This window comes from Ciconia boyciana, chromosome 8 (genome assembly GCF_034638445.1).
Source record: "Ciconia boyciana chromosome 8, ASM3463844v1, whole genome shotgun sequence".
Taxonomy (NCBI): domain Eukaryota; kingdom Metazoa; phylum Chordata; class Aves; order Ciconiiformes; family Ciconiidae; genus Ciconia; species Ciconia boyciana.
Window position 1 is genome coordinate 25,100,906 of NC_132941.1, and position 26,290 is coordinate 25,127,195.

The following is a 26,290-nucleotide window of genomic DNA, read 5'->3' on the forward strand; positions in this document are numbered from 1 at the left end:
GTATGCAATACCTTCTGATACTTGAGGAAACATCCATTTTCTTGGACACAGGACTGCAATTCTTCTGCAAGTTTCCTTGCATAGCTCCAGACCATGTGGTGCTTTAGGCTGTAAACAGAATTGACACAAAGCCTCCAACTTGGGTCCTATCAAATACTATGTTGCTAAAAGAGAGGGGGATGGAGGGATTTCAGACATTCCAAGTTCCTGCTGAAGGCATCATAGAAAGGATTGGAAGATAGCAGTTCTGAACTAGCATAGCCTTTAGATCAATTTGCATGTGATGATGGCTCTTTTCCCCCCCTTGCAGTCATCGGTACTCAGAAATCTCACCTGGTTTTAATTCCTCTCCTCTCAAATCCTGACTAATTGACAGGAAGAAAGGAAGCAGAAAGGCCCGAGATGTCTGTCAATCAGCTGGGGTCTGGCACTTGGATTGCCACAGTGTCATTTCATTGTACAACCAATAAAGAATCAAGCTGGGAAGTGAGTCTGCTACTCCGAATCAACAAGGTCCATGGACAGGCAAGGCTGTGCCTGTGGCTGGGGCTGGAGACAACTATAGCTACAGCATTGATCAAGCTGGGGCTGAAACTGAGGCCTGAGCTTAAATGGTCTCCTTGGACTGTGGACAGAGGTGTGAGTGGAGGCCCGAGGTAAGGCTGGTAAGGGGCATTAAGGCTTACGGATGCTTTCAGGGTTCTGACCTGCCCTGCCCCCATGGGATAGCACCTGCCAGTGCCCTCAATAAGACAAATTCTTGTTCCCTAATGTCCAGGGTCTGTATTCTGCTACTCACCATCCTCACCTCCTTCTGGTAATGGGAGACCACAGTTTCATGGTGACTACAGCAAAGTTCTTCACATTCCTGGCCAGCTCTTCCTCTTTTGTGAGTACCAGGTACAGGTGAGCATCAGAGTCTGCAGTCCATTTGGCAGCTGTGCTAAGGACTTATCCACAAAGTCCACGAGAAACCGCCTGGACTGTTTGCATCCTGCTGTCTTACCTGTCTAGTGAATACCAGGAAGACTGAGTCACCTATTTAGGGCCAGTGTCAGGGTCTATGATCATAGCAATGAGGTTTGAAAAAGAAGTCCAAGGGCAATCAAGAGAGACTTCAGGGCCTTGGAACTACTGTTTAAGGGATCAAGAGCACAAGTAGTGTTTCCCTCTATCATTCCAGCTGTAGGGAATGATGAGGAAAGACACAGGAAGAGCCAGCGAAGCAATACCTGGCTCCTAACCTGGTGTCAACACCTGAATTCTGTGGTTTTTGATCATGGGTCAGTCTAACACCAAGCCTGCTGGCGACAGACATAGTACTCCTGTCTGAAAAGGCGAAAAGGATCTTTCTGCAGGAGTTAGAAGGGCTCACTGAAAGAGCTTTAAACAAGATTTAAAGGAGAAAAGAGATAAAACCAGGCTTGCTAGAGATAGGCCTTGGGGCGGCATGCCAATGTTTGAGGGATGGTATGCTAGCAAGTTCCTTCAGTCTGACATCTCATGCTGCACCAAAGACGGAAGGGTTATTGATGTGTTAGAAACCACAGACGCACCTGAGAACAATCACATAGGAATTAGGGCTTCTCCCCTAAAAAAGGTGACAGGAATAATAGCCCAACTGAACAGCATCTACAGCAATGCACGTAGCATGGGAAACAAACAGGAGGAGCTGGAAGCCATTGTACACCAGGAAAACTACGATATATTTGCAATCATTGAAACATGGAAACTTGCACAACTGGAGTGCAGCAATGGATGGCTATAAACTCTTCAGAAGGTATAGGCAAGGAAGGAGAGGCAGTGGGGTAGCACTGGCGGTGGAGTGTTTTGACTGTCTAGAGCTTGATGATGGTGATGAAAGGGTCGAGTGTCTATGGATAAGAATCAGGGGAAAGGCCAACAAGGCAGATATTATGGTGGGAGTCTGTTACAGACCACCCAACCAGGATGATTAGGCAGATGAAATATTCTATAAGCAGCTGGCAGAAGCCTCATGATCTCTAGCCCTTGTTCTCGTGGGGGTCCTCAAGTTACCAGATGTCTGCTGGAAATACAATACAGCAGAGAGGAAACAGCCTAGGAGGCTCCTGGAGTGTGTAGAAGATAACTTCCTGACACAGTTGGTGAGTGAGCCAGCTAGGGATGGCACCCTGCTGGACTTTTTTTGCGAACAGAGGAGGACTTGTGAGCCATGTGATGGTTGGAGGCCATCTTGGGCAGAGTGATCATGAAATGATAGTGTTTTTTGATTCTTGGAAAAGTGATGAGGGGGTTCAGTAGAACTGCCACCTTAGACTTCCGGAGGGAAGACTTTGGCCTATTTAGGATACTGGTCGACAGAGTCCCCTGGGAGGCAGCCCTAAAGGGCAAAGGAGTCCAGGAAGGCTAGACAGTCTTCCAGAAGGAAATCTTAAAGGCACACAAGCAGGCTGTCTGCATGTACCAAAAGACAAGCCAGCAGGGAAGAAGACTGGTTTGGCTGAACAGAGAGCTTTGGCTGGAACTCAGGAAAAAAAAGAGTTTATAACCTTTGGAAGAAAGGGCAGGCAAGTCAGGAGGACTACAAAGGTGTAGCGAGGCTGTGCAGGGAGAAAATTAGAAGGGCCAAAGCCGAGCTAGAGCTCAATCTGGCCACTGCCATAAAAGACAACAAAAAATACTACTTCAAACACATTAGCAGCAAAAGGAGAGCTAAGGAGAATCTCGAGCCCGTAGTAGACACGGGAGGGAACACAGTGACCAAGGATGAGGAAAAGGCTGAGGTACTTAATGCCTTCTTTGCCTCAGTCTTTAATAGTAGGCCCAATTGGAAGATAGGGATGGGGACCAGAATGGAGCCCCCATAATCCAGGGGGAAATGGTTAGTGACCTGCTGCACCACTTAGACATTCACAAGTCTATGTGGCCTGATGAGATCCACCCGAGAGTACTGAAGGAACTGGCAGAAGTACTCACCAAGCCCCTTTCCATCATTTACCAGCAGTCCTGGCTAACTGGGGAGGTCCCAGTTGACTGGAGATTAGCAAATGTGACGCCCATCTTCAAGAAGGGCTGGAAGGAGGACCCAGGGAAGTACAGGCCTGTCAGCCTGACCTCGGTACCAGGGAAGCTGATGGAGCAGATCATTGTGAGTGCCATCACACGGCATGTAGAGGATAACCAAGGGATCAAGCCCAGCCAGCATGGGTTTAGGAAAGGCAGGTCCTGCTTGACCAACCTGATCTCCTCCTACGACAAGGTGACCCGCCTAGTGGATGAGGGAAAGGCTGTGGATGTTGTCTACCTAGACTTCAGTAAAGCCTTTGACACCATTTCCCACAGCATTCTCCTGGAGAAACTAGCTGCTCATGGCTTGGACAGGTGTACTCTTTGCTGGGTAAAGAACTGGCTGGATGGCCGGGCCCAAAGAGTGGTGGTGAATGGAGTTAAATCCAATTGGCAGCCAGTCACAAGTGGTGTTCCTCAGGGCTCTGTGTTGGCGCCAGTTCTGTTTAATACCTTTATCAATGATCTGGATGAGGGGATCGAGTGCACCCTCAGTAAGTTTGCAGACGACACCAAGTTGGGCGGGAGTGTTGATCTGCTTGAGGGTAAGAAGGCTCTACAGAGGGACCTGGACAGGCTGGATCGATGGGCTGGGGCCAACTGAATGAGACTCAACAAGGCTAAGTGCTGGGTCCTGCACTTGAGTCACAACAACCCCATGCAATTCTACAGGCTTGGGGAAGAGTGGCTGGAAAGCTGCCTGGCAGAGAAGGACCTGGGGGTGTTGGTTGACAGCTGGCTGAACATGAGCCGGCAGTGTGCCCAGGTGGCCAAGAAAGCCAACAGCATCCTGGCTTGTATCAAAAATAGCATGACCAGCAGGAGTAGGGAAGTGATTGTGCCCCTGTACTCAGCACTGGTGAGGCTGCGCCTCGAATCCTGTGTTCAGCTTTGGGCCCCTCACTACAAGAAGGACATTGAGTTGCTGGAGCGTGTCCAGAGAAGGGCAACGAAGCTGGTGAAGGGTCTAGAGCAGAAGTCTTATGAGCAGCGGCTGAGGGAACTGGGGTTGGTTAGCCTGGAGAAAAGGAGGCTGAGGGGAGACCTCATCGCTCTCTACAACGACCTGAAAGGAGGTTTTAGACGGGTGGGTGTCGGTCTCTTCTCCCAAGTAACAAGTGTCAGGACGACAGGAAACGTCCTCAAGTTGTACCACGGGAAGTTTAGATTGGATATGAGGAGAAATTTCTTCACCTAAAGTGTTGTCATGCATTGGAAAAGGCTGCCCAGGGAAGCAGTTTAGTCATGATCCCTGAAGGTATTTAAAAGATGTGTAGACATGGCGCATAAGGACATAGTTTAGTGGTGGACTTGGTAGTGTTAGCTTAACGGTTGGAGCTGATGATCTTAAGGGTCTCTTCCAACCAAAATTATTCTGTGATTTTATGATTCTTTGGTTATGTTACGAGTTAGGATAGTCCTGATGATTGCCTTACCTCACTCTGCTTTCTAGAGATGCCTGACACAGAGTTTGAAGGAGTCAGGGTCAAGGAAAAAGCAGGGCTTGCCAGAGAAGTTTACAAAGTTTCCAGCAGTTCAAAAGTTGCAGGCTTCTTTGCGAGTCAGTTAAGCAATGCTCCTTCTTTACAGTCCCTGGGGAGAGCCAAACTGTGGCTGGGTCCTTAAAGCTATTTTTGGTGCTATCAAACTCAGGCCACTGTGCAGAGTTACTGAAGGAACTGTGGGGAGAACAGGACAAGGGCAGAGAAATGCCTGAGCCTTGTCTCTAGAGTTGCAGAGAGCCCTGGCAAGGGAAGGACACGGTTCGGAGGAGGCAGAGGGTGAGAGTCCAACCTTGGTCTTTGTAGCCAGGCACCATCAGCGCAGAGGTCACACCTTCGTGCTGACAACTGCAGGTGGGTGCTGGATGTGCTGAGTGTTGCGTTAAGAGTTACTGTCATGTAGGAGTCTGAGGAGTGGCTGAGGGGGGGGAACCCTCCTGTTGAGTCACGAGGTTCAGACAGGACGCCCTTGCTTTCTAAACTCCTTCTCAGAGAGGAGTCTAGGGGCGGCTAAGTCCAGTCCTAGTCTCAGACTTGGTCAACGGTTATTTTCTAAGGACTGTATATGCAGCCATTCATCAGAGTAAAGGCGACAGCGTTAATTTAAACGCGCTGCACCCCCAGTCTAGTCATGTTGCATGAACTATCACGGACACATTAATAAAGAGTGCAGTTTATTAGAGCAACAGATACACAGATTCTTTGGATTACCGGTGATAAATTTACTGTCTGCAAAGCACGTGCAAATACCAAGAGTATGAGTGACACTGCCGGCTATAAATGCATTAAAGATGATAAAACAACTCTAGAGAGATTTCTAAGTTTCCCAGGGAGGCACTTGGAATAACCAAGTGTTTGAATCTTACCCAAAGGCGTCCCGATGCAGGGGAAGAGAGGCTCAGCCCGTCGACTGATCCCAGAGGTCAGAGTGGTACGTGATGGTGTCTTTCCTAACATTCGCTTTCTCTTAAGCCATTTTATACTATCTTTCACCTTTCGGGTGGAGCTTGAGTGACTCTAGTCATACATCTTTGTTTAGGATTGGTGTAAAGTTTTCTCGCTTCGCTTTTAAAGGTATAGGCTAGGAAAAATTCAAAGCGCAAGCTCAGTGAGGGGCGGTCGCACCTTGGAGGCGGGTAGCTTTTGGGATGGAGGTGTGTTTTGGTATTATAATGATGTTATAATGAGCAAAGTTCATCAAAGGACAGCATTTTGTCAGAAACATGACAGACTGTTGGCCCAGGATAGCAAATGTGCAGCTTACTGGTCACACACAATACCTTTGAGTTCCCATTTAATTGCAGAGCCTGGCCGCGGCATCTCCACACCGCTCCACCCTCCGAACAGTACCTTCTTAGAGTCAGTACACCAAGCTCCCCTGGCGTCACCGACGTCTAAGGTTACAGGCCTAGGGAACTTCCATGGAATGGCCTTGCATGTCAGCCACATTCTACCCGGGAATCTTCTTCAATGCTGTACCTTAACTAAAGGTGTGAATATAAGTTTAATTTCTAAGTCACCTCCAGCTATTATCCCACACTGAGTCAGGATGGTCTTGATTTTGCTGCTGCGTTTTTGTGAGTGAAAGCTGAGTCTTAGCCCTGTCCTTTGCTGCATTGTGTCCCCACTGCAACTCTTTCCCCAGACACCCCGAGCCCCTGCACTGCTGGACAGCGGCTGCTAGTGCTGAGTCGCAGCTGGGCTGGAGTGCATTGGAGCCAGCCGGGGACACTCACCCACCTTGTCTGGGACGAGGGAAGAGTCTGGGCAGGGTGTTTCAGACCAGATTTCCTGACCCCTTCTCTTCTTCTCCTGTGGGGTTCTATCCTTTCTCACCCATCTCTTTTTTGTCTCTCTCCCTTATTTTCGCTCAGGCCATCCAGTGCGGAGGACTTCACTTATCCTAGTCAGCTCTGCTAAATCTGGTTGTCTTCATCACTTCCAGAAGCAAACCATCGCAGCTCGGCAAGTGGGTTAGAAAATGTTTAATGTCACATACTGTGAGTAAATACATAATTTTCACCTCAAGAATGGAAACCGTAGAAAATTATATGTTACTAGAAATTAATTAAGAGCAATATAGTTCATAAAAATAAACTCTATTTCCCACAAAGATAATAATGCTGATGTGCATGGCAGTGGTATCTAGTTACTTACATATGAACCAATATGCATAATTTTGAGTATGTGTCCAATTTTTACAGAGCTGTTTTCCAAGCTGTGAATACATTAGGTAGTGCTAGATGTCAATCTGCATTTAGGTCCTTTTCTCAGATTGAATACATCAGTAACTTACATTTTTCAGGCTGATGCATGATTAATAACAGTATCAGAAAAATATATAACTGGTAATTTTAATCATTCTTTTCTCTGTAGTTTGAGTCTTGTTAGTAATCCCTTACATTGACTACAATATCATATTCGACAGAGACCCTTTTAGACTGAACTACCTCTTGGTCAGTCTTAGCTCTCATATAGACAGACACAGATAAAGGCTGAACTGTACCAAGCATTGATTTCAATTGTCATTGACGATCTCTGGGGAGTAATCCCATGGGTGGACACAATCCATGGTGCACCTTACCAACAATGGACTGATGTCAGATTTGCAAGGAAAAGGTTGTTACTAAGAGAAGAAACTCTCTGGAAAAACTGCATCCAAAATTCACCAGAAGCGTTACAGATCTTTCAGCTAACTAAACGGCTTTCTGGAAAAAGTTCCTATGTAGAAGTTCAAATACTTTTAAAGTCTAATTCTATTTTGAAATATAAACGTTTTTTAAAGCAATCAAAAATGCATTAAAGATTTCACTCTGGGACATTTTCACTGTATATTTCCCTCAGGATGTATCTTTCCACTACATCGTCTGTTTGACACTTTGGGAAAGCCATCATGGCAAAGCACGTTGCTGCTTGTTCAGCAGGGATGGGCTTTCCAGGGTAGTTTTTTTATAATTTCTGAATACCTTCAGAAATGTTACAGGTGTAAAGAAGGAAGAAAAAAGAAAGAAATTGTGAAAAAAAAAAGATTTTTAGGTTTTTATTTCCTATTTATGATTATTTTAAATCAGTGATCTACAAAGAGTAAAACATAAAAGCATATTTTCCTAATTCTCCTTTTTTTAAAAAAAAAAAAACAACAGATATTTTAGTGATGAGGAAAACTTTAAAAAAATTTCTCATTATTTTTCTACTTCCAAGTAGATTTAACAGTACAAAAGAGAGTCAGTGGAAGGTTGCCATGAGGTCCCCCAAAGCCAAGATGATAAAGCCCAGCTTCCTCAGCCTCTCCTCACAGGGAAAATGATCTAGCCCCTTGGCTATCCTGTAGCCCTCCACTGAACTCACTCCAGCTTTGCTGGGAGGCCTAAAACTGGAAGCAGTATCTAGATGTGGTAATGAATAAATAGAGGGGTATACTCTCTTCCCTTGATCTATCGGCTATGATCCTTTTAATATAGTCCAGATCCTTTTGGCCTTCTTTGCTGTCAGGACACACTTCTGGATCATATTCAGCTTGCTCTCTGAGAAGACTCCTGCCTGTCTTTTAGCGCAGAGGCAATCCCCAGTCAGTCCACAGTCCACGCTGCTGCAAGGGGGTGGTCTACCTTCCCAGTAGCAGGATTTTGCATTTGTACTTGCTGAATTTAGAAAAGTTTCTCTTGGCTCATTCCTCCAGTCTGTCTGCATCTCTTTATATGGCAGTTCGGATTTGAACATACCAACTAGTCACCCTGATATGGTGTCATCCACCATCTTTGAAAGAGTAAGCTCTGTTGCCTCCTTTAAATAATTCATTAAAAAATTAAGCAAGGTGGACAACAGATTATATTCCTACAGAAATTCTGTTATTATTGGCTTTCAGGCACAGTATTACCCATTAATCATCATCTTCCGAGATCAAGTATTTAATCATTTTTTTACCCGTCTGATTGGCCAGCTACCGGGACTATAATGTCCCAAACTGTATACAATGTATTGTGGGAAACAGTATTGAAAGCCTTTCTAAAGTTGAGATAAATGATATTTAGTGCTCTCCTGTTGCCCGCTAACCCTAGAACGCTATCCTATAAGGCAATTATGTTGATTAGGCATGATTTATGGCCAGTTGTATCTATGTTGACAGTTCCCAGTCTCTTTCCTCTTCATTTTTGCTAAAATGGCATCCAAGAAGAGTCACTCCATGATTTTCCCCAGGATCAATGTGAGTGTAACTATACTTGAGCTCCAGTTGTTTTTTTAGGCAGTTTTTTAATATGGATGTGACATCTGCCTTCCTCTAGTTCTTGGGAACCTCCTGTTATCTCCATGATTTTTCTAGGCTAATAGAGAGCAGCCTTGCAAGGAGATTGGCCAATTTTCTTATTGTCATCTGGTACAGTCTGCTGGATCCCATGGACTTGAATGATCTGGGTTCTCTCAAGCATTTCCTGACTTGACTCTTAGCCATTGCTGTTACTTCTGCTCTTTGAACACTTTAACTAGTCATAGAGGCCTAGGAGACCTTGTTGGTGAAGACTGAGGCAGAGAAGGTATTAAATGCCACAGTCGTCTCGTCTGTTTCTACTGCTCGTTCAGCGATGGTCCTACAGTTACTTTTTCAGCCTTTTACTACCTGTACAGTAAGTACAAGCTTTTCTTATTGCACTTCCATTGCAATTCTCAAGTCTTTTGCTTTCCTGACCCCAACGTTGTGTGCCTGATCAATGTTTCTTTATTACTAATTAGTTGCCTATCCTGGCTCCCACCTCAGGTATAGAGCTGTTTTGCAATGTAGCTATGACTTTCCTGTTTAGCCAAGGTGGTCTTCTGATGTGTCTCTTTTTCTTCCCGAGGCTCAGGATGGACAGTTCTTATACTTGAAGAGTGTTGTTTTTTAAAAACATGATGACTTTACACTCTTGTTTGAAATTTGTATGAATATCCTGTTAATTTCTATGCTGGACATCTGCTCTCTAAAGCTACTAACCCCTTTGATGCATAAAATGTACTTCCATTTCTCATGTTTCTTTCTTGTTAGTGATGCCATAGGTTGGGTTTGGCGATCTGCATATATAGTACTGTACTTTGATTATCTATAACATTCTGCAATTCCTTATGGTGTTGTCCTGTTAAAGCTTCCACAAATCAGGTTTGTCCATCCGTTGGTACGCCTTAACATATACGTCTCCCTTGTTACAGCACCAGGGCAGTTTTTTTGAGGGGAGAGGAGAAGCGCAGAGAAGCAGAGAGTGAAACTGGTGTGGGGATGGGAAAGCAGAGCAAAGGGAATAAAAGGGGCCAGCTGTGCATAAGAAGACTAAGCAGACTACTGGTAAGTACACTTATTTGATCAAGCCCCACGGCTGGTCACTGCAGTCTACTCTATCTTTTTCCTAACTCTGTTCCAAACTATTTTCTCCATATGCACTATGGTAAATTAATAGCTCATATCACTTTGCATGATGATGAGTGGTCTTTCATTTTATGTACGCTGCTTGGACACTGGCCGTGGACAATGCTTAATGACTCAGTGGTCATATGTTTTTCTGTAGACTGGTACAAAATCTGTGTCTAAAAGAGTGTTATTTCTGTAGAAATCTCTCATAGCTATGTGATATGAAAAAAAATTTCTGAAACAGGGAAGATGACAACATGGGCTGATAAGTCATATCACCCAGCACTACAGGGATGAGTCAACATACCGATTCAGACTCCAACACATAGGTGGTCACACATAGAGACTATCAGTATATTAGTGTTCAAGTTCCCCTTCCAGAGTGCAGGCAAGTAACATACATTTATGGTGTATCTGCCTAGACCCAGACAAGGTTGCTAAATGCTGGCTGCCTAGGCTTAGGGAGCCAAGTCCCATAATAGAGGAATAAAGCATACAAGAGCAAGCACTCAAGTTGGCCACCAAATTGCTCTCCAGCTCTTTTTTTTTGGGCACTGAGTCCATCTGCATGGCCAACTATAGAGACCTGTTTCCCAGGTATACCCTATATACAGCTCAGCAGTCTGATCTTGGATCTAGGCCTGCTAGAGATATTCCTGCAGATTGTAAATAGACAGAGGTGTGAGGAGTGTGGGGTCTTATACCTATTAAATGTGTAGTAACCGTGTTGAGTAGCTTTTTTAAGGCTTTTTCAAACTTCAGTGTAAATTGCCTTCCTGTGACTCCCTTTGCTCTGAGAATTAGTGTGATACCAAGCAATTCATTTCACATTTCCCAGGGCTCTGGCTGTGTGTTGCAGCTGTCTTACACTTAGCGTATCTGCCATAGTTACCCTTTTCCTTAGCCACATTGCCTCATACATAATGATTTCTTCCAGGTATCTTTCTATCTGGAATCAATCTCTTAAGAGTGAGGGCTATTTCTGTTGCTTTCTGAAATATCTAAGAGGCCCCTGGAAGATATCTAAGAGCCTATCATATGAGTAGCTACTCATATGATAGGCTTTGATTTGGCTGCCAAATGGAGTCTTGTTCTCATTAATGTTAAAAACTTATCATTGTATTTCTTCATGACTTGAGAACAAACCTTTGTTACTCAATAGTAACACTAATTTTAGTGATTTCCCTTGATATTATTAACACACTTTTGAAATCACCATCATGCAAAATTTTAAATTCAAAGACTTTAGTTAGAGACAGTCAGTAGGCCCCTCTAGTGTAACAGAAGTAATGAGGTATCCCTGAGGGTGAAGTTATCCTCATATTAATTGTGCATGGAGACAGGATATGTGTATGGCTTTCTCATACCGGCTGTAATCTAAATTAAGTTGGTATTAAAGTCTAACACTGAAATTTAAAATAAGGGAGCAGACGAAAATGAGGAACAATCTATTATGGTCTGTGTCTTATTAATGCAAATTTCTTAGCCCCAAAAAAGATCAGTGGAGCCATGAAGAAACTGAACCTCTGCGGTCCCTTTGCATGCAACAGAATATTTTTTGCAGTGGTGAGAATATGCCCACCCACCCACACTTTTGTTAATAGAGCAAAAATACTAGAAATGTTGCCGAGGAAAAATGCTTCTTAACTGATAGAAACCAATACAGATATTGTTCCTGTTCACCATAACATCAGTGTACACTCCTCCTTTTTTCATGCATCCTTCTTGAGAGCAGGGTAGGGAATGTACCTGGTTAGTAGTGGCTGTCGTGAAGACAAGGGTAGCGACAAGGTAAATTCCCTCTGTAGGGAGTTGGAGGTAACTGCAAGTGAATTGGATGTGACTCCATTGACCATCAACATGTCCACAGTCCAGCTCTGCAAAAGAGGTTGCAGTGTTAAGGGTTGTTATAAGGCTGTCAAAACCAGCAGACTCTGGGACCTCGAGATTTGTTGTTCTTTGCCACTGGAGGCTGGTCTGGTGTACCCTGAGGTTGAGAGGTGTCGCTCCTAGGGATATAGATGAACCTGCTGCTCTCCCAGTCACATGTTCTTCCAGTAGTCAACATGTATGCTAGAGAGGAACACACGCATATACACAGGACACTAACACATCAGCTATGCAAACTGCCACAGAGAAGGGTGGTCACTAACAGCACGTACATACAACACTACCAGAACCCACAGGAAACATAAGTATAGATATCCAAGCCCTTTTCCTCCTCTCTGGCTGATTGGGATTGAAGTTCAATAGCAAAAATACCCAAGCACTCACTCTCTAGATTCACCAGCATACCCACATTTGCGGGTTCCTTGTATATAAGCTTGAACCCTCAGTCCGTCTCATATATATGTCCACATCCTGGGCTGTCTTACGTGCTATGTGTGTCTTCTCTCAATTGCCAGCTAGCCCAGCTTTATGTTCGCTAGCAAACAGGTGCATACACTCACACCATCATCTTCTCTCACAAGCACCCCTTCCCCCACTGAGAGACCCCTTGAATTTCAGCACAGGCTCTCAGTGTGCCCGGATCCTGCAGATCCACATCTTGCTCAGAAACTGAATCTGAGAAAGATTGATACAGGGTTTCCTCCAGTGGCTAGTCCAGCTTGAAATCTGAGAGTGAATTACACATTTACACCCAAATACATCAGGTGAGTTGAAAATATAAACACATTGATCCCCCCAGTTTCTGGCATCCCAGCCACATCGGTCTTATGACCCATGGTCCGTCTCTTTGCTGGTGCTTAGACCCTCAATAGGTGCAGTTGCTTGCCCCACAGACACATGGACCCTATGACCCATTGTCTGACTCCATTTGCTGGCAATTGATTTACTCACTCCAGTCGCTGACAGCTAGGGTTTGCAGTATTCACACATGGCGTAGAGAGTGAAATTAGCAGGATAGTTAAGGAAGAATTTAATAAGAAGATAAAAGACAAATTCTCTTTGATAATTCCTGTAACATTCTTTAATAGTTTTGCATTGTCAGATACATAGGACTGGGCCACAAAGCCAAGACAGTAGAGATGCTTGCTGCACAAAATAAGTCCTATGAAAGAGGTGAAGTGAATCTCCAAGAAAAAGAATGTGTGCTTGAGAAATCCCCTGGTGTGGACAGCCTATTATCTACACTACATGTGAACATCCTTAGCATTTTCCCTGTTTGCTTCATCACGCAGGCGAGCAAAGTGTAAGGAAGGGAGATGACAACCACAGGATCTGAGGTTATAGACATACAAGTGGAGAATTTTTTGTTAGGTATCTTCCATTCATAATGAACCCCTTGGTGCAGGTAGAATAAACTGACACACAGACATAGAATCCATTACAGATTCCCAGAGCGGTCTGCCTAGCATCTGCTCCAGAAGGACATGGCTTTCCTTTAGATCTTGTTTTGTGTTTGCTCCATGTAGCTGTCCTGGACACCTTGGACATCTTACATGGTACTAGATACCTTTTTTAGGCCATTACACTCAGTGTCCCAAGCTAAGTTTGTTGTTTTTCATTGGTGGGATTCACACGTGCCCAAAGATCTATAATAGTCAATGGAGCTCTAGTGAATGGAGCCTGAAGAAGGGCCTAGCTGCCCAGCTCTCTCTTTGTGACAAACACCTCTGTTGTTAGTTTAGCTAAATGGCTGTTTAGGTTCCATTGATTTTACTGACAAAGGTATGTTGAGTTGTCCTAAAAGTACGCAGTTAGTGTCATTTGAAATGGTCAAAGGGGAATGTCCCCAAGAACTTAGCTGATTACTAGAAGGATATGGATCTCTAATAATCCTACCACCACAACTTGCAACCACTTGTAGATGCCTCGGGATGCCAAAGCATCTCAAATGTAACCAAGAATTTATGTGTGATAATTTAAACCTGTCCTCCATCTCTATTGATTATATTCGGAAGATAAACAAGGAGGTCGTAAGCTGAGCACTTTGTTCTGTGTATCCTCTCTTGTGCACACCTAAACATCGGCAAGATGAATCATACCTCCCATGTTGTTGTGGAATGCACTGAAGGGATATGAATCCCAATCCATTCCTATGACTCCTAAACAGGACTGATGCCTAGATTGACTCAGCTGACCCTGAACATGGGCAAAATGAATGTAGATATCAAGGCATACTCTTCTGTTTTGGGAATGTCATATGACCTTCCATAGAAAAAAAAAATCTTAATCTGTCTTAGAAATGCACCCTCATATAAAAAAAAAAAAATCACACTGCTAGGCTCTGCCTTTCTCTAACGATTGCTTAGAGAGGAAATAGAAATCTAGTGGACTTCAGTCTACTTCAAGGAATATTCCCCAGGTATGTCAGGATCATCTAAATGGAAAATAATAATCCAGCAAAGAAAGAAAGTATTTCTATCTGCTACAGTCCATCTTCTGGAGTACAACATGTGTCTCCCTCACCTGGCTGTGGTCTCTTTTGTTAAGGGAGTCAGGACAGGTTGCCTCCTCCTGCAGCCCCAGCCCAGGACCCTCTTGCCCAGCCATTGGAGCCCAGACCAGTTGCTTGGCCACCCTGCCCTGGCCAATGGATGCAGCCACTGCTTTTCCATCTGCAGGTTCAACCAGTAACAAATCTGAGCACGTGTCCCAGAGACACACACAAAGGACACTGAGATAACTGGTCAGACAGACTGCTACAGACAAGGTACTGCCGTCACCAGCACCAACACACAGAATCCACATCACACAAAAACGGACAGCTGCATCCCCTCCTCTGGGGCTGGCAGAGACAGGAGGTCAGTAGTGCAGACACACGTGACACTTTCTGGTTTACAAGCTCACAAACAGTTACCCTGAGCACTGGCACACCCCTTCTGCTGCCCACTAACCCCGTCCGGGCCCCAGCCTTGATACCTACCCCCATGGATGCCCTAAATGCCAGCTAGTCCATCTTGATGCACAGTGCAAGCACATAGTACTTACGTGTTCATGCCAAGGTCACCCCACACTCCCAGGTCCCCCCAGGCCCCTTGGAAACCAGCCAAGGCTCGAGTCTTGTCTTTCTTTTGTCCTAAAAGAAAGCCTCTAATCTCCACTCCAGTGCACCAAGGAAGGAGATTTCTACACACCTTTGTGTGTCTCTCCTGTTAACTCAGGCAATGCAGAGCTCCTTGGCTTGACTTTCGCCTCTAGGGTTCCCATTCTCAGGGCAGAAATTGCAGCATTTACCCTCCAGCCTTATCAAGAATTCTCCCAATAGCAGAGGTCCCCACCTGGCTTGTTGATCTGGAAGAAGGGTTCTGTGTTCAGTTTCAATATGTCCTGCATTCAAAAAGAAAAAACGACAGTCTTCCTCCTGTTTCCTGGCTGTATGAAGAGCACAGCATGGGTTTCCAAGGTGCTGTGGTAACTAAATGCTTCATCAGTAGATAAGGCCACAGGAAATATGCATTTCTCACATTTCTGGCCATGTTGGCAGTGTAAACTCACCCTTGAATCCAGGCTCAGTTCATTTCTACAAGAACAATTTCAGGCCAGGAACAGAGCCTGGTACTACTGGCTTCTTCCAGGAGTCAAACAGGAGCAGAAGGGAAGTCAGTCTCCTTAGTAGAAGAGTGTGTGGAAATTGCACTGTTTGGGGACAGAGGCAAAAAACTCGGGTGCCAACACTGAAGAAAGATGACCAGAGAAGTACCAGCTCATCAGGCAATAGTGGGAAAGAGGAAATACTCCTGTCTCCTGCCTGAGTCTGTCCTCATTGTAGCCCCTACCCATTGTCTTTGTTGTTTGTGTGGTTGCTCAAGAAGGGCTTGTCCTATGCACTACTGTGATGGGAGAAGGGGGAGAAGGAGATGTGCTGGCTTGCCTTAGGTGCACTTTCTCCTCTGATAAAGAAGAGAACAGAAGCTGGGACAGAAGAGGTAAGAGCAGGGAATAAAAGTGTGTTTGTATGAAGAGAAGTCAATCTAACAGCTTCTAAGTTGCAAGTGAGAAAAAGTGCCTAAGACAAACAAAACAAAACCAACAAACCAAACAAAAAAATTTAAAATGGCTTTTATGTCTGAAAGACTCTTGACACTTGCATTCAGACAGCCTGACTTGGAGTCCAGGGGTATCCCTGACTCCCCGTGTGGCCTGCTGATGGACAGATTCCTGCCCAGGGACGGGTAGTATGTAGAAGGACATGCTGGCCTTAGGTCTTCACTGTTTTTCTCATCTCAAAGCACCTGTCATCTTCTCAGCCTCAGAAGGTGATAATGAGGAGCTAGGAACCAAGATCCCTTACGTCTGTTACATGTCCAGGAGGGCAAGTGGCAGAGAGCAGAGGAGGGAAAATGACAAAAGTGAACTCAGAAGGGCCCATTTCCCCATGCTGGCTGGGGAATGAAGACCTGCAAGTCAGGATGGAGCAATCAATCAGAGGGAGTCTTTTCACCGCAGCCTCTCAAGAAGCCTTCATGACACCAAAGCAAGTCCCAGCACACACAGCTGAGACTGCTACATGCATGGCATATGCACTTTTTTTTTTCTCAGCAGGGAGCAGCATTTGGGTGCAAAGGAGTGATGGCCCAGAATGAACAGAGGGCCTTGAGCCTACATGCTTGGACTAAAAAAAAAATCAAACTGTTATTTCTCTGGCCACAGAGGAACCAATCATGTAATTTCTAAGCCTCTTAATTAAGAGGATGGAGCTGTGGATTGTTCCAGGCTACATTGAAAGATATTTACTTCCTTGGCAGACTCTAAGTCTGGACACACTGGATGCTTTGCTCCTTAAAAAATCCTTCTTTCCTCTTATCCCCCACAGGGCCTTCCAACCCAAAAGTGCTATAGAATTTGGCAGTTTAACACAGAAATGCTTCTCATTAGCAGACTTTACTGCACCAGTGTTCTGGAGGTCCATGCTTTCAACAGAGAAAGGATGGAGAGAAAAGTTGTGTTTTGAGACTGGCTGTAAATGTCAGTTTATCTCCCGTTTCATCTTGATCACACAGTTCTCAGGAGAGTTCTCTGCAGAGCTCAGATATTGACCTTGTGCCTTTTCTATGATTTCAACTTAGAGAGCACCTGCAGTGCAACAAGGACCATATATCTCTAGGGCTACTGAAGAAATATCAAATACTTCAGTTCTCCCCTGATTTATTATATGGAACACAGAAACAAGAGAAGGACTGTAGAGGCAGGCAAAAAAAATATTGGTTTGACTGTAATTTCTCTCATAGTCATTGAATTATCCCAAACAAGCTGAGTTTAACTAAGTCTGAAGTTTCTGGGTTTTTTTTAACTCAAATATCACCAAATTTCTATTAAGGGCTTAGTACACTAGTTTACAATTAGGCATCAGTGACTATGAGCCGAAGCTAATGTCAAAGTTCTTTTTATTTTTTCTCAGATATAGCATGTTCCCTTCAGAAAATATTATGGTCAGTTTAATCTGATTCATTATAAGAAATTACAGCCATGCCTGAGAACTCGTGATATGCTATGTTATGTTAAAGTGCCTTTTCTTATTTGTTGGGGGGGCAGTGTTGTAATCTGTGGTGATTTTTTTCTTTTTTTAAGTATGGAAAATGTTTTAATATTTACTTCAGTTTCAGAGAAAAAAACAAACTGCATGTTAAATTTGATAGGATGTTTTAGAGTTGGCCATCTGCATTCTCAAGGCAGAATTTTGAGGGAAGTTAAAAAAAATTACAACTGACATGAATTAGAGAGAGTGCTTACCTGTCTCTAATGCATAGCAGTTGTAAAAACATGAAACACATGAATGCAGGATACAGAGATTCTTTTGAAAATGCATACTAACAGCAACCTGTATTTTTTATTAGAAATGTAACTTACAAGTGAAGGAGTGCTCAACTGAAAAGAAATTACCAGGGGGAGTAGAGGCAGACAGATGTGTGCCAAATGGTAGAAGAAAAGATCGGGAAAAAGGTTTGGAAAAGCAAAGGCAGAGTGTTCAAATAGAGGCAATGAGTATGAGGAAGGGAATCATTCCCGTAACACCCAACTTGAGGATTTATGCAGGGATCCTGAGCTCTGTGGCCTCCCTCTATAAACAATGAAGAAAAATGGAGTAGATGGTTACCAGAGAGGCCAATTCAGAAGTGCTAAATCAGAAGCCTGTCTGCACAGCAGTCTGAATTATGCTTTGAATTTACCTTATCTAAGAGTGGGATCCATCTTACCAAATGGGTCATGTCAAAGCTAACTCTGCCTATTCTGAGCTATTCTGTCTCAGAAAGTCATTGAGGTTTTCTTTGTGGTCAGTGGAAAGAGGCAGGAAAGAGGTCAGAAGAAAGACTCATGAAGGAGACGTTGTGTTGTGGTTTAATGAGGCAGGCTGCTGAACACCACACAGCTGTTTGCTCACTCCCTGCCCTGCCACTGGGACAGGCGAGAGAATGGGAAAAAAAAAAAGTAAAATTCCTGTGTTGAGAAAAAGATAGTTTAATAGGACAGAAAAGGAAGGGAAAATAATAATGATAAAAGAATATACAGAATAAGTTATGCACAATGTAATTGCTCACCACCTGCCAACTGATGCCCAGCCAGTTCCCGAGCAGTGGTTGCCGCCCCATGGCTAACTCTCTCCAGTTTATATACTGAGCATGATGTCACATGGTATGGAATATCCTTTGGCCAGTTTGGGTCAGCTGCCCTGGCTATGCCCCCACGCAGCTTCTCGCTGGCAGGGCATGAGAAGCTGAAAAGTCCTTGACTAGTGTAAGCACTACTTAGCAGCAGCTAAAACATCAGTGTGCTACCTACATTATTCTCATCCTAACTCCAAAACACAGCACTGTACCATCTACTAGTAAGAAAATTAAGTATACCAGCCAAAACTAGGACACCTTGTTTACTGAAGTTTGGGTACCAAAGCTAAAGGGTTACCTTTTGCTTTCTAAATGCCTTATCTGTCTTTCCTGCTTTCCCAAAGACTTTATTCCCTTCTTCAAGAGGTTTTGCTTCCCTGAGTAAACCAGGTCCCACATTAAATTACAGGATATACCATACTGTGCTGTACTGTTACATATGTGACCCAGTACTATTGATAACTGTCTGGAATAAGTCTACTTCTCGTAATGCACATACACAAAATAGCACAACCACTCGATTCGTGCTTTCTTTTCAACATACATATTCCAGGAGACATTTAATACTACACATTTCACCTAATTTTAGACACTGATAGACATCTGTACCTGAACTGACTATTGAGACACCCATGACGGTTGATGGAGAGAAATGCATTCTTCTAATGATCAACTTCTCAGGACCATTTTAGGCTTTTACCTCAGAATAAGGCTAATTTATCATCTGGAAGTGTCCATTTCCACCACTGGAAACTGATTTTCTCCTTAATTTATTTACCTCTGTGTAAATCAGTTGAGGCAAACTCTAATCCTGAACAAGCTTTTACAAATCTACACATTCTTTGGGCCATTTTCTCTTTCTACTCAGGAGGCTGGCATGAAGCCTCTCTTTTCTCTACTGAGGACAGACAAGTCTTGTAGGCATGATCATGATGAAGCACCCTGAGAGGTTACATCATCTTTCTTGAGACATTTTATCTGGACATGACTGGTACTGGTTTATCCTGAATTCTGTGCCTAGGAGTTAGGATGTGTCTAAACACAGTTATTCGGTTCGTTGTACAGATCCATGATGTTCTTGTCAGACTTCCAGGTGAACAGAGTGAGACTTCTCTCAATCCTATTGAAGATCTGCAAACCCTGTGCAATTGACTTGGATAACTGAGACATATGAAACAGCATAGGACACCTATGCATAAGCAACTACATGTCCATGCATACACACAGATCTGAACTTGTCATTCAATGCTTCCTAAGCTTTCAAAGGAGAGAGTGCACCATGACAGGTCATCTCTTTCATTTTAAAATTTCTAACTATCATATGTGTCTAAGCTCCAGTGACTGAGAGTAGAATTAAACTATTAATTTAAGCTAGAATCCTCCAGATGTCGACTATTGTTCTAACAGAACATGCACATAACACAGACATCATACCAGGTTAATATCAAATAGGTGGGAGGATGGAAAAACAGACTTATGGGCTGCTGGACAGGTTGGGTGACATTTGTCCTCATTGTTTATCAAGACATCTAAGATTTCAGCGTCTGAAACACAGACATCTCACAAATGATTGAGAAGCTTAAGCACAGCTCTACAGATTTAGATAACATGGCCTACCCAGCATATCCACGGAAGGCTCACAAATGTGACACAAGATCCACAGGAGTGCACCCTGTCTTCCCTTCATGACAGATGGTGGCCAGGGTGCACACCATCAGTCTTCTCAAAGAGCAGCAGATGCCTTGCTTTAGGACTGGAATTGACTCTCTGAATTTCATGTAAGCTACTGCTAACAACAGAGAGCTATTTGGCTTGACTTATAAATGTACCATACTGTTTCATTGTTGTCACTGTGTCTTTATTGTTCCAAGATTAAACCCTCTGAAGAAAGGACCACTGGAAATAAAACTTCTGCGATTGTGTTTGTTATCGAGGGTTACTCTCACTGTCCAGATATGAAAGTCATCTTCTTCATCCTATTTATATGTATTTACATCACCATGGTGCTCGGAAACCTAGTTATTCTTCTTGTAATTGACATGGACCCTGTCCTGCACACCCCCATGTATTTCTTCCTCAGGAACTTGTAATTTCTGGAGATCTGCTATACCTCTCTCAGCGTGCTCAGATTGCTGGTCAATCTTCTCTCAAGTGATACGTCCATCTCTTTTGTAGGTTGTGCTGCACAGATATATTTCTTTCTGCTCTTTGGGGCGACTGAGTGTTGCCTCTTAGCTGCTATGGCATATGACAACTACTGAGCCATATGCAACCCTCTGCATTACATGGATATGAGTAAGAAGGTATGCATGCAGCTGCTTTCTTCCTCATGGATATGTGGCAACCTTGTGGCCCTTGGGAACTCTACATTTATCTTCTCTTTGCCCTTCTGTGGCTCAAATGTGATCAACCATTTCTTCTGTGACATCCAGCCAGTGCTGATGCTGGTGTGTGGGGACACTTGCTGGAATGAGCTACAGATCCTTCTGACTGCTGCCTTTGTCATCCTGATGCCTTTCCTGCTCATTTTGGTGTCCTACGGCCTCATAATTTCCTCCATCATCAAAGTCAGCTCTGCCAAAGCAAGGTATAAAGCATTCTCCACTTGTTTCTCACATCTCACTGTTGTGACATTATTCTATGTGACAGCTGTGTTCATCTGTATACGTCCCAAATCCATGTATTCCCTGGATGTGGACAAGGAGCTCTCTCTGTTCTGTTTTGTGGTGACCCCTATATTGAACCCTGTTATCTACAGTTTTAGGAATAGGGAGGTGAAAGGGGTTTTCTTTAAAATAAGAATGAATCTATTTCACCCCAGCTCCTAGGTCAGCTCCCCTCAGCTGAACAACCATCCACGAATATCTCATCTCAGAAGATGCACCAGGACATTGCCAGAGTGCCAGAAGATCAGTGACAGGACTTTAGTATAGGAAGGCATTCAGCTCATCTGAGTTCAAAAAAAGTAATTAGGTGTCTAAACAGGAGTATCTGGTGGCATTTGAAGTGCATAGCTTCCAGGTGCCATTATAGAACATATGTATCTCCATTAAGTTACAGTTGCCAGTGCCACATGAAGATCTTGGATACAGTAAGCTGTCTCATGTGATCCCAGGAACATACATTTAAATATAAGAATTACTCCCCAGATGTCTATGACATGCTAGAGGGAAGGGATGCTATCGAGAGAGACCTTGACAGGCTTGGGAATTGGGCCCATGTGAACTTCACGAAGTTCAACAAGGCCAAGTGCAAGGTTGTGCACCTGGATTGGGGCTATCCCTGGTATCAATACAGGCTGGGAGATGAAGGGATTGAGAGCAGCCCTAAGGAGAAGGAACTGGGGGTAAATGGTGGATGAAAAGCTGGATATGAGCCAGTGGTATGCACTTGCAGTGCGGAAAGCGAACCATATCCCGGGCTGCATCAAAAGAAGCATGGCCAGCAGGTCAAGGGATGTGATTCTGCCCCTCTACTGCACTCTGGTGAGACTCCACATGGAGTATTTTGTCCAGCGTTGGAGTCCTCAGTACAATAAAGACATGGACCTGTTGGAGTGGGTCCAGAGGAGGGCCACAAAAATGATCAGAGAGATGGAACACCTCTCCTATGAAGAAAAGCTGAAAGAGTTGGGGTTGTTCAGCCCAGAGAAGAGAAGGCTCCACCGAGACCTTTTTGCGGCCTTTCAATACTTAAAGGGGGCTTGTAAGAAAGATGGATAAAGACTTTTTATCAAGGCCTGTAGTGACAGTATAAGGGGCAATGATTTTAAAGTGACAGAGGGTAGGTTTAGATTAGGCATAAGGAAGAAATGTTTTATGGTTAGGGTGATGACACACTGGAAGAGGTTGCCCGGAGAAGTTGTGGATTCCCCATCACTGGAAGTGTTCAAGGTCAGGTTGGATGGGGCTTTGAGCAACTTGATCTAGTGAAAGCTGTCCCTGGCCATGGCAGGGAGGTGGAATGAGATGGTGTTTACAGGTCCCTTCCAACCCAAACCATTCTATGATTTTATGATTCTATGAGACAAGTTAATCTGACTGGCTTGATTCAGTTGTGTGTATCCAGAGGCATCTACTGCCACCTGAAATCCCCTGGGACATTTCATCCATATGGGGTTGGAGAAAAGACACGGGAAATACAGAAGACATGTTGCCTTCTGCAGTACTGGCTGGGGAGCAGGCAGGGTGCTGGGGGACATCTCTAATAGCATAGACACTGCTACTAGGTACATGGTTCGGCCATGGTCAGTGGACTGTATGGAGTGAAACATGTGACCCAATGCATCTCTCTGCTCTATAAGCAAAGGAATCAGTCTCTGGACTCCAGTGACTCCCGTCTGGCTACTCTCAGACAGACATCTAGTGTCATTTGAAATGCCATAAGGTTTTGGAACTGAACTCCTGATTATAATTTAGGAGGTCATGGATGTGCGATAGTGTCATCTATTGGCTATCATAGATGTGTGTGTCATCTCTGGCACACCTATGAGGAATTCCTGGACATCCCTGGGCATCTCAAATAGCACTAAACAGGCATGTCCAAGTAAATGAATCAAGCTCCAAATTTCCTTTGACTCTAATGGGAGCTTAGACACCTAACTTACTTGGAGACACCTATATAAATGTGATTGGGAGAAGTATCAAATCCCATCCTCACACTGTAGGGACTTATATACTGATGAAATTAACTCCACCCATGTGATAGGGAGACTAAACCCACCTTCAGCTGATCCTCTAATCTTGCAAGACAACATTTCATACAATCAGACTCTGCCTCACAAATCTCACCTTCTGGTGAGAGTTCCTCTGTCAACACAGTTCTTTTTCAAAAATGTTAAGTATTGTGTGACATAACGATAGAGGGCATTGATCTCCACCAAAATTTGTACTGAGATAGCTACCATGTCTTGTGTTTGCATAACATTTTAAAGACTGCTTTAACATTTTCTTCCTGTTTTATACAGCTAACAATTTTTATTACAGATGTCAACGGAACTATTTCAGAGTTCATAAACAATTCTAAAGACATGCATATGAACTGTGGCTTACTTACATTTTCAGTGTGCTCTTATGTCTTATAATAATCTTGATTATTTAAAGTAGTTTTAATTGTCTGAATTTTGGTTTTTCCAAATAACTTTCTCAAATTAGTACCAGTGAAAAGTGTGAGAAACAAAAACTTTTTTGGCTGACTTCCTGTTTGAAAAACTCGTTTGGCTGACTTCCTTTGAATATTGTCTGATATTTCCACACTTCTTCCTCGCTATGATTTTGCTGTAACTATTTGAGGAACATTTAGATTTTTAAGATTAAAGATACTTATATAGAGGATCTTTCATCAGTCTCATTAAAAGTATAAAACTTCTTCAAACCATTATACTACTTCAAGCTACAGATTTTAGTCCTTACATATACATCATACATAATGTATAAAAACGGAAACACATGTTAACTTGTGAATTTTCACTAATTATTTTCAGTTTTATTTTTTGAAGGTAGAGTATTATTTTCAGATAATCTAAATCTTTTCACATGTGTTTCATTTAATGGCTTCTGTAAGGATTTGTGTAGAGACACACTTCTGTGCATATACTTATGAACATTTGTATGCCTCTATATCTCTCTTGCCTGCAGGCAGGTGCCCCTGGCAAAGCCCTATGGTCAGCAGTTCCCAGAGACAAGCCACAGGCTGACAGGATGCTCTCAGAAGGCAATAAAAGGCCTCCCTGGATGGCCAAAAGCATTGTGCTCTCACTTGTATTTACACTGTTTCAGCACAGGATGGGTTTTTGAGCGTTCAACTGGAAAATCAAACATGCAGGTAGGTGCAAGGCAGGTATTGTTTCTGCTATGCGTGCCAACTTTGCACGCTCCCCAGGGCTAAAGAGCTCAGCCTGGTTTACATGGAAAATGAGCAAAACATAACAATGAAAGAGAAACTCTTTAGAAACTAATTTCCCATGGTAGTTTTAGTTGGTTTTGTTTGGTTTTGGTTTTGTGGGGTGGGGGGGAGAAGAGGAAGATGTTTTCTGCTGCAGGCATCATCTGTCAAGTTCACACAGGTACAGCTCTGCCTAGTTCTGCTGTGCTGTCCACATCTTCTGAGTCCATCTTTAGATGAAGTGTCTCATTTCCAGAGTCTGTGTTGCACCTAGCAACTGCCAAAAGCAAATATGCAAACACCTTCCCAAGAGGGAAGAGACATAAGCAAGGCTCCTTCCAGCTGAGGGCATGATAGACTGTTGTGTGCCTGAAGAGAGATCACAGGAACATAGACTTCGCAAGTAGTCCAGAGAAGGCAGGAGCAAATTGCTTTCCAGCGCACATCCACTGGGATTGCCTCCTCTTAACTTTTCCAGGTAAGTCCCAGTGCAACAAACGCACTGAACGCAAGCTTTTACTCCTCTGAGCTTAGTCCTGTTTGTGCAGACACAGTTTTCCAAGCTATGCTTGGTGTTGCCATGCTTTTCTCAAGTCTGCAAATGCATCAGATAGATAGCCAAACTGTCTCCTGGACAAGGACTTGAACCTTGAATGTTCATATTTAGACCCTGATACTTTCCCAGCTAAGTGGCACAGGCACTGCAGTCCACATCTGAACCACATGCAGAAGACAGCAGTAAAGACTGCAGCATTGCAGGCCTTTAGGGGAAGACATACAGCTCGAGGTTATATACCATTATAAGGAACAAATTTGGCCTTCAGTACTTAAAGGAAACTCAATGGGAGACAGATACTCCATTTATTGCCCAGAAGGGCAATCTACCCAGAAGGGACTTTTCAAAACCCAGATGGAAGCAAAACACACACATGGTAACAAGTCAAGTACTATTTCCTGAATACACACACTTTTTGCACACATGCTGAAGTAAAGGAGAAAATAGGCATCCCCTAAGCCATAGTGACCCAGCCAAGACATTGGCAGTTGTCAGCACAAATGCTAAGGAGCTGAGCTCCAAATGAAAAACATAACATGTACTCTGGAAAATCAGGGCACATCTTGCTGTCTGCACCACCTTTAAGAGAAACCCAGGAGCAAAGGCATGTCTGCTGGCCCTTTGCTGGACTCAATCCCTTCTCCAGTACAAGCAGTGAAGGGGGATTGATGCAGCAGCACAATGCTTTCAGAGCATTTTTTTGTCTCTCTTGCAAATAAGAACCTCCAAAAAAAAAGAGAACATCAACTCTCAGGACCTGACTAAGTCTGGTGCAGCAGATGCATGAGCCCCAGGGCTTTCCTTGCAAACACTGCACTGGGATTAAATGCTGACATAAGTGATTTGAAAGCCGAAGTTTCCTCAGGATCCAAGTCACACCTACCTTGGGCACCAAAGGACTGGCCAGCCTGCCTGCCTGCTCAAAACCTGACATTTTCTCTTGCTGGAAAGTGAACTCAAGCTGAGATCTGAGAGGGATGAATCCTGAGTGCTTTTTCCCTGCACAGAACATGCTGACAGTTGCTCTGGCTAGGCCCACAATGAGGGCATGAGTCTGAGGTGCTCCTTTTCTTAGCCTTCAAAGCAGGATCTTCAGCATAACAGACTGAAATACTACCAAGTGCACCTTGAAGGCCCTGATGCTCGGGGCAGGGCTGTGATGCCTAGATCCAAGTAGGGCAGTACCTCTTGCCAGGGCAGCATCACAATTACAGGCAAAGGGAGCCCCTCCTCTGGAGGGGAACTCAGTTTTCCTATCAGGGATGCGAGAGCAGCCAACACTGCCATCCCACCAAGAAATGCTGGGGACTGTCTCTCCAAAGCCAGTGCTGTTGGAGCCTCCTGTGTGGTGGGTGCTGAGACTTTCCTCTGAGGA

The 26,290-nt window shown here is 44.0% G+C and overlaps 1 protein-coding gene across 1 annotated transcript; it reads left to right on the plus strand.

The window, feature by feature from the left end:
* Window positions 1-20,431: 20,431 nt before the first annotated feature.
* LOC140655628 (olfactory receptor 10C1-like) lies at window positions 20,432-21,304 on the plus strand. Its single transcript, XM_072870368.1, is given in 1 exon segment — window positions 20,432-21,304. A coding segment is annotated over 1 exon segment (873 nt).
* Window positions 21,305-26,290: the final 4,986 nt, after the last annotated feature.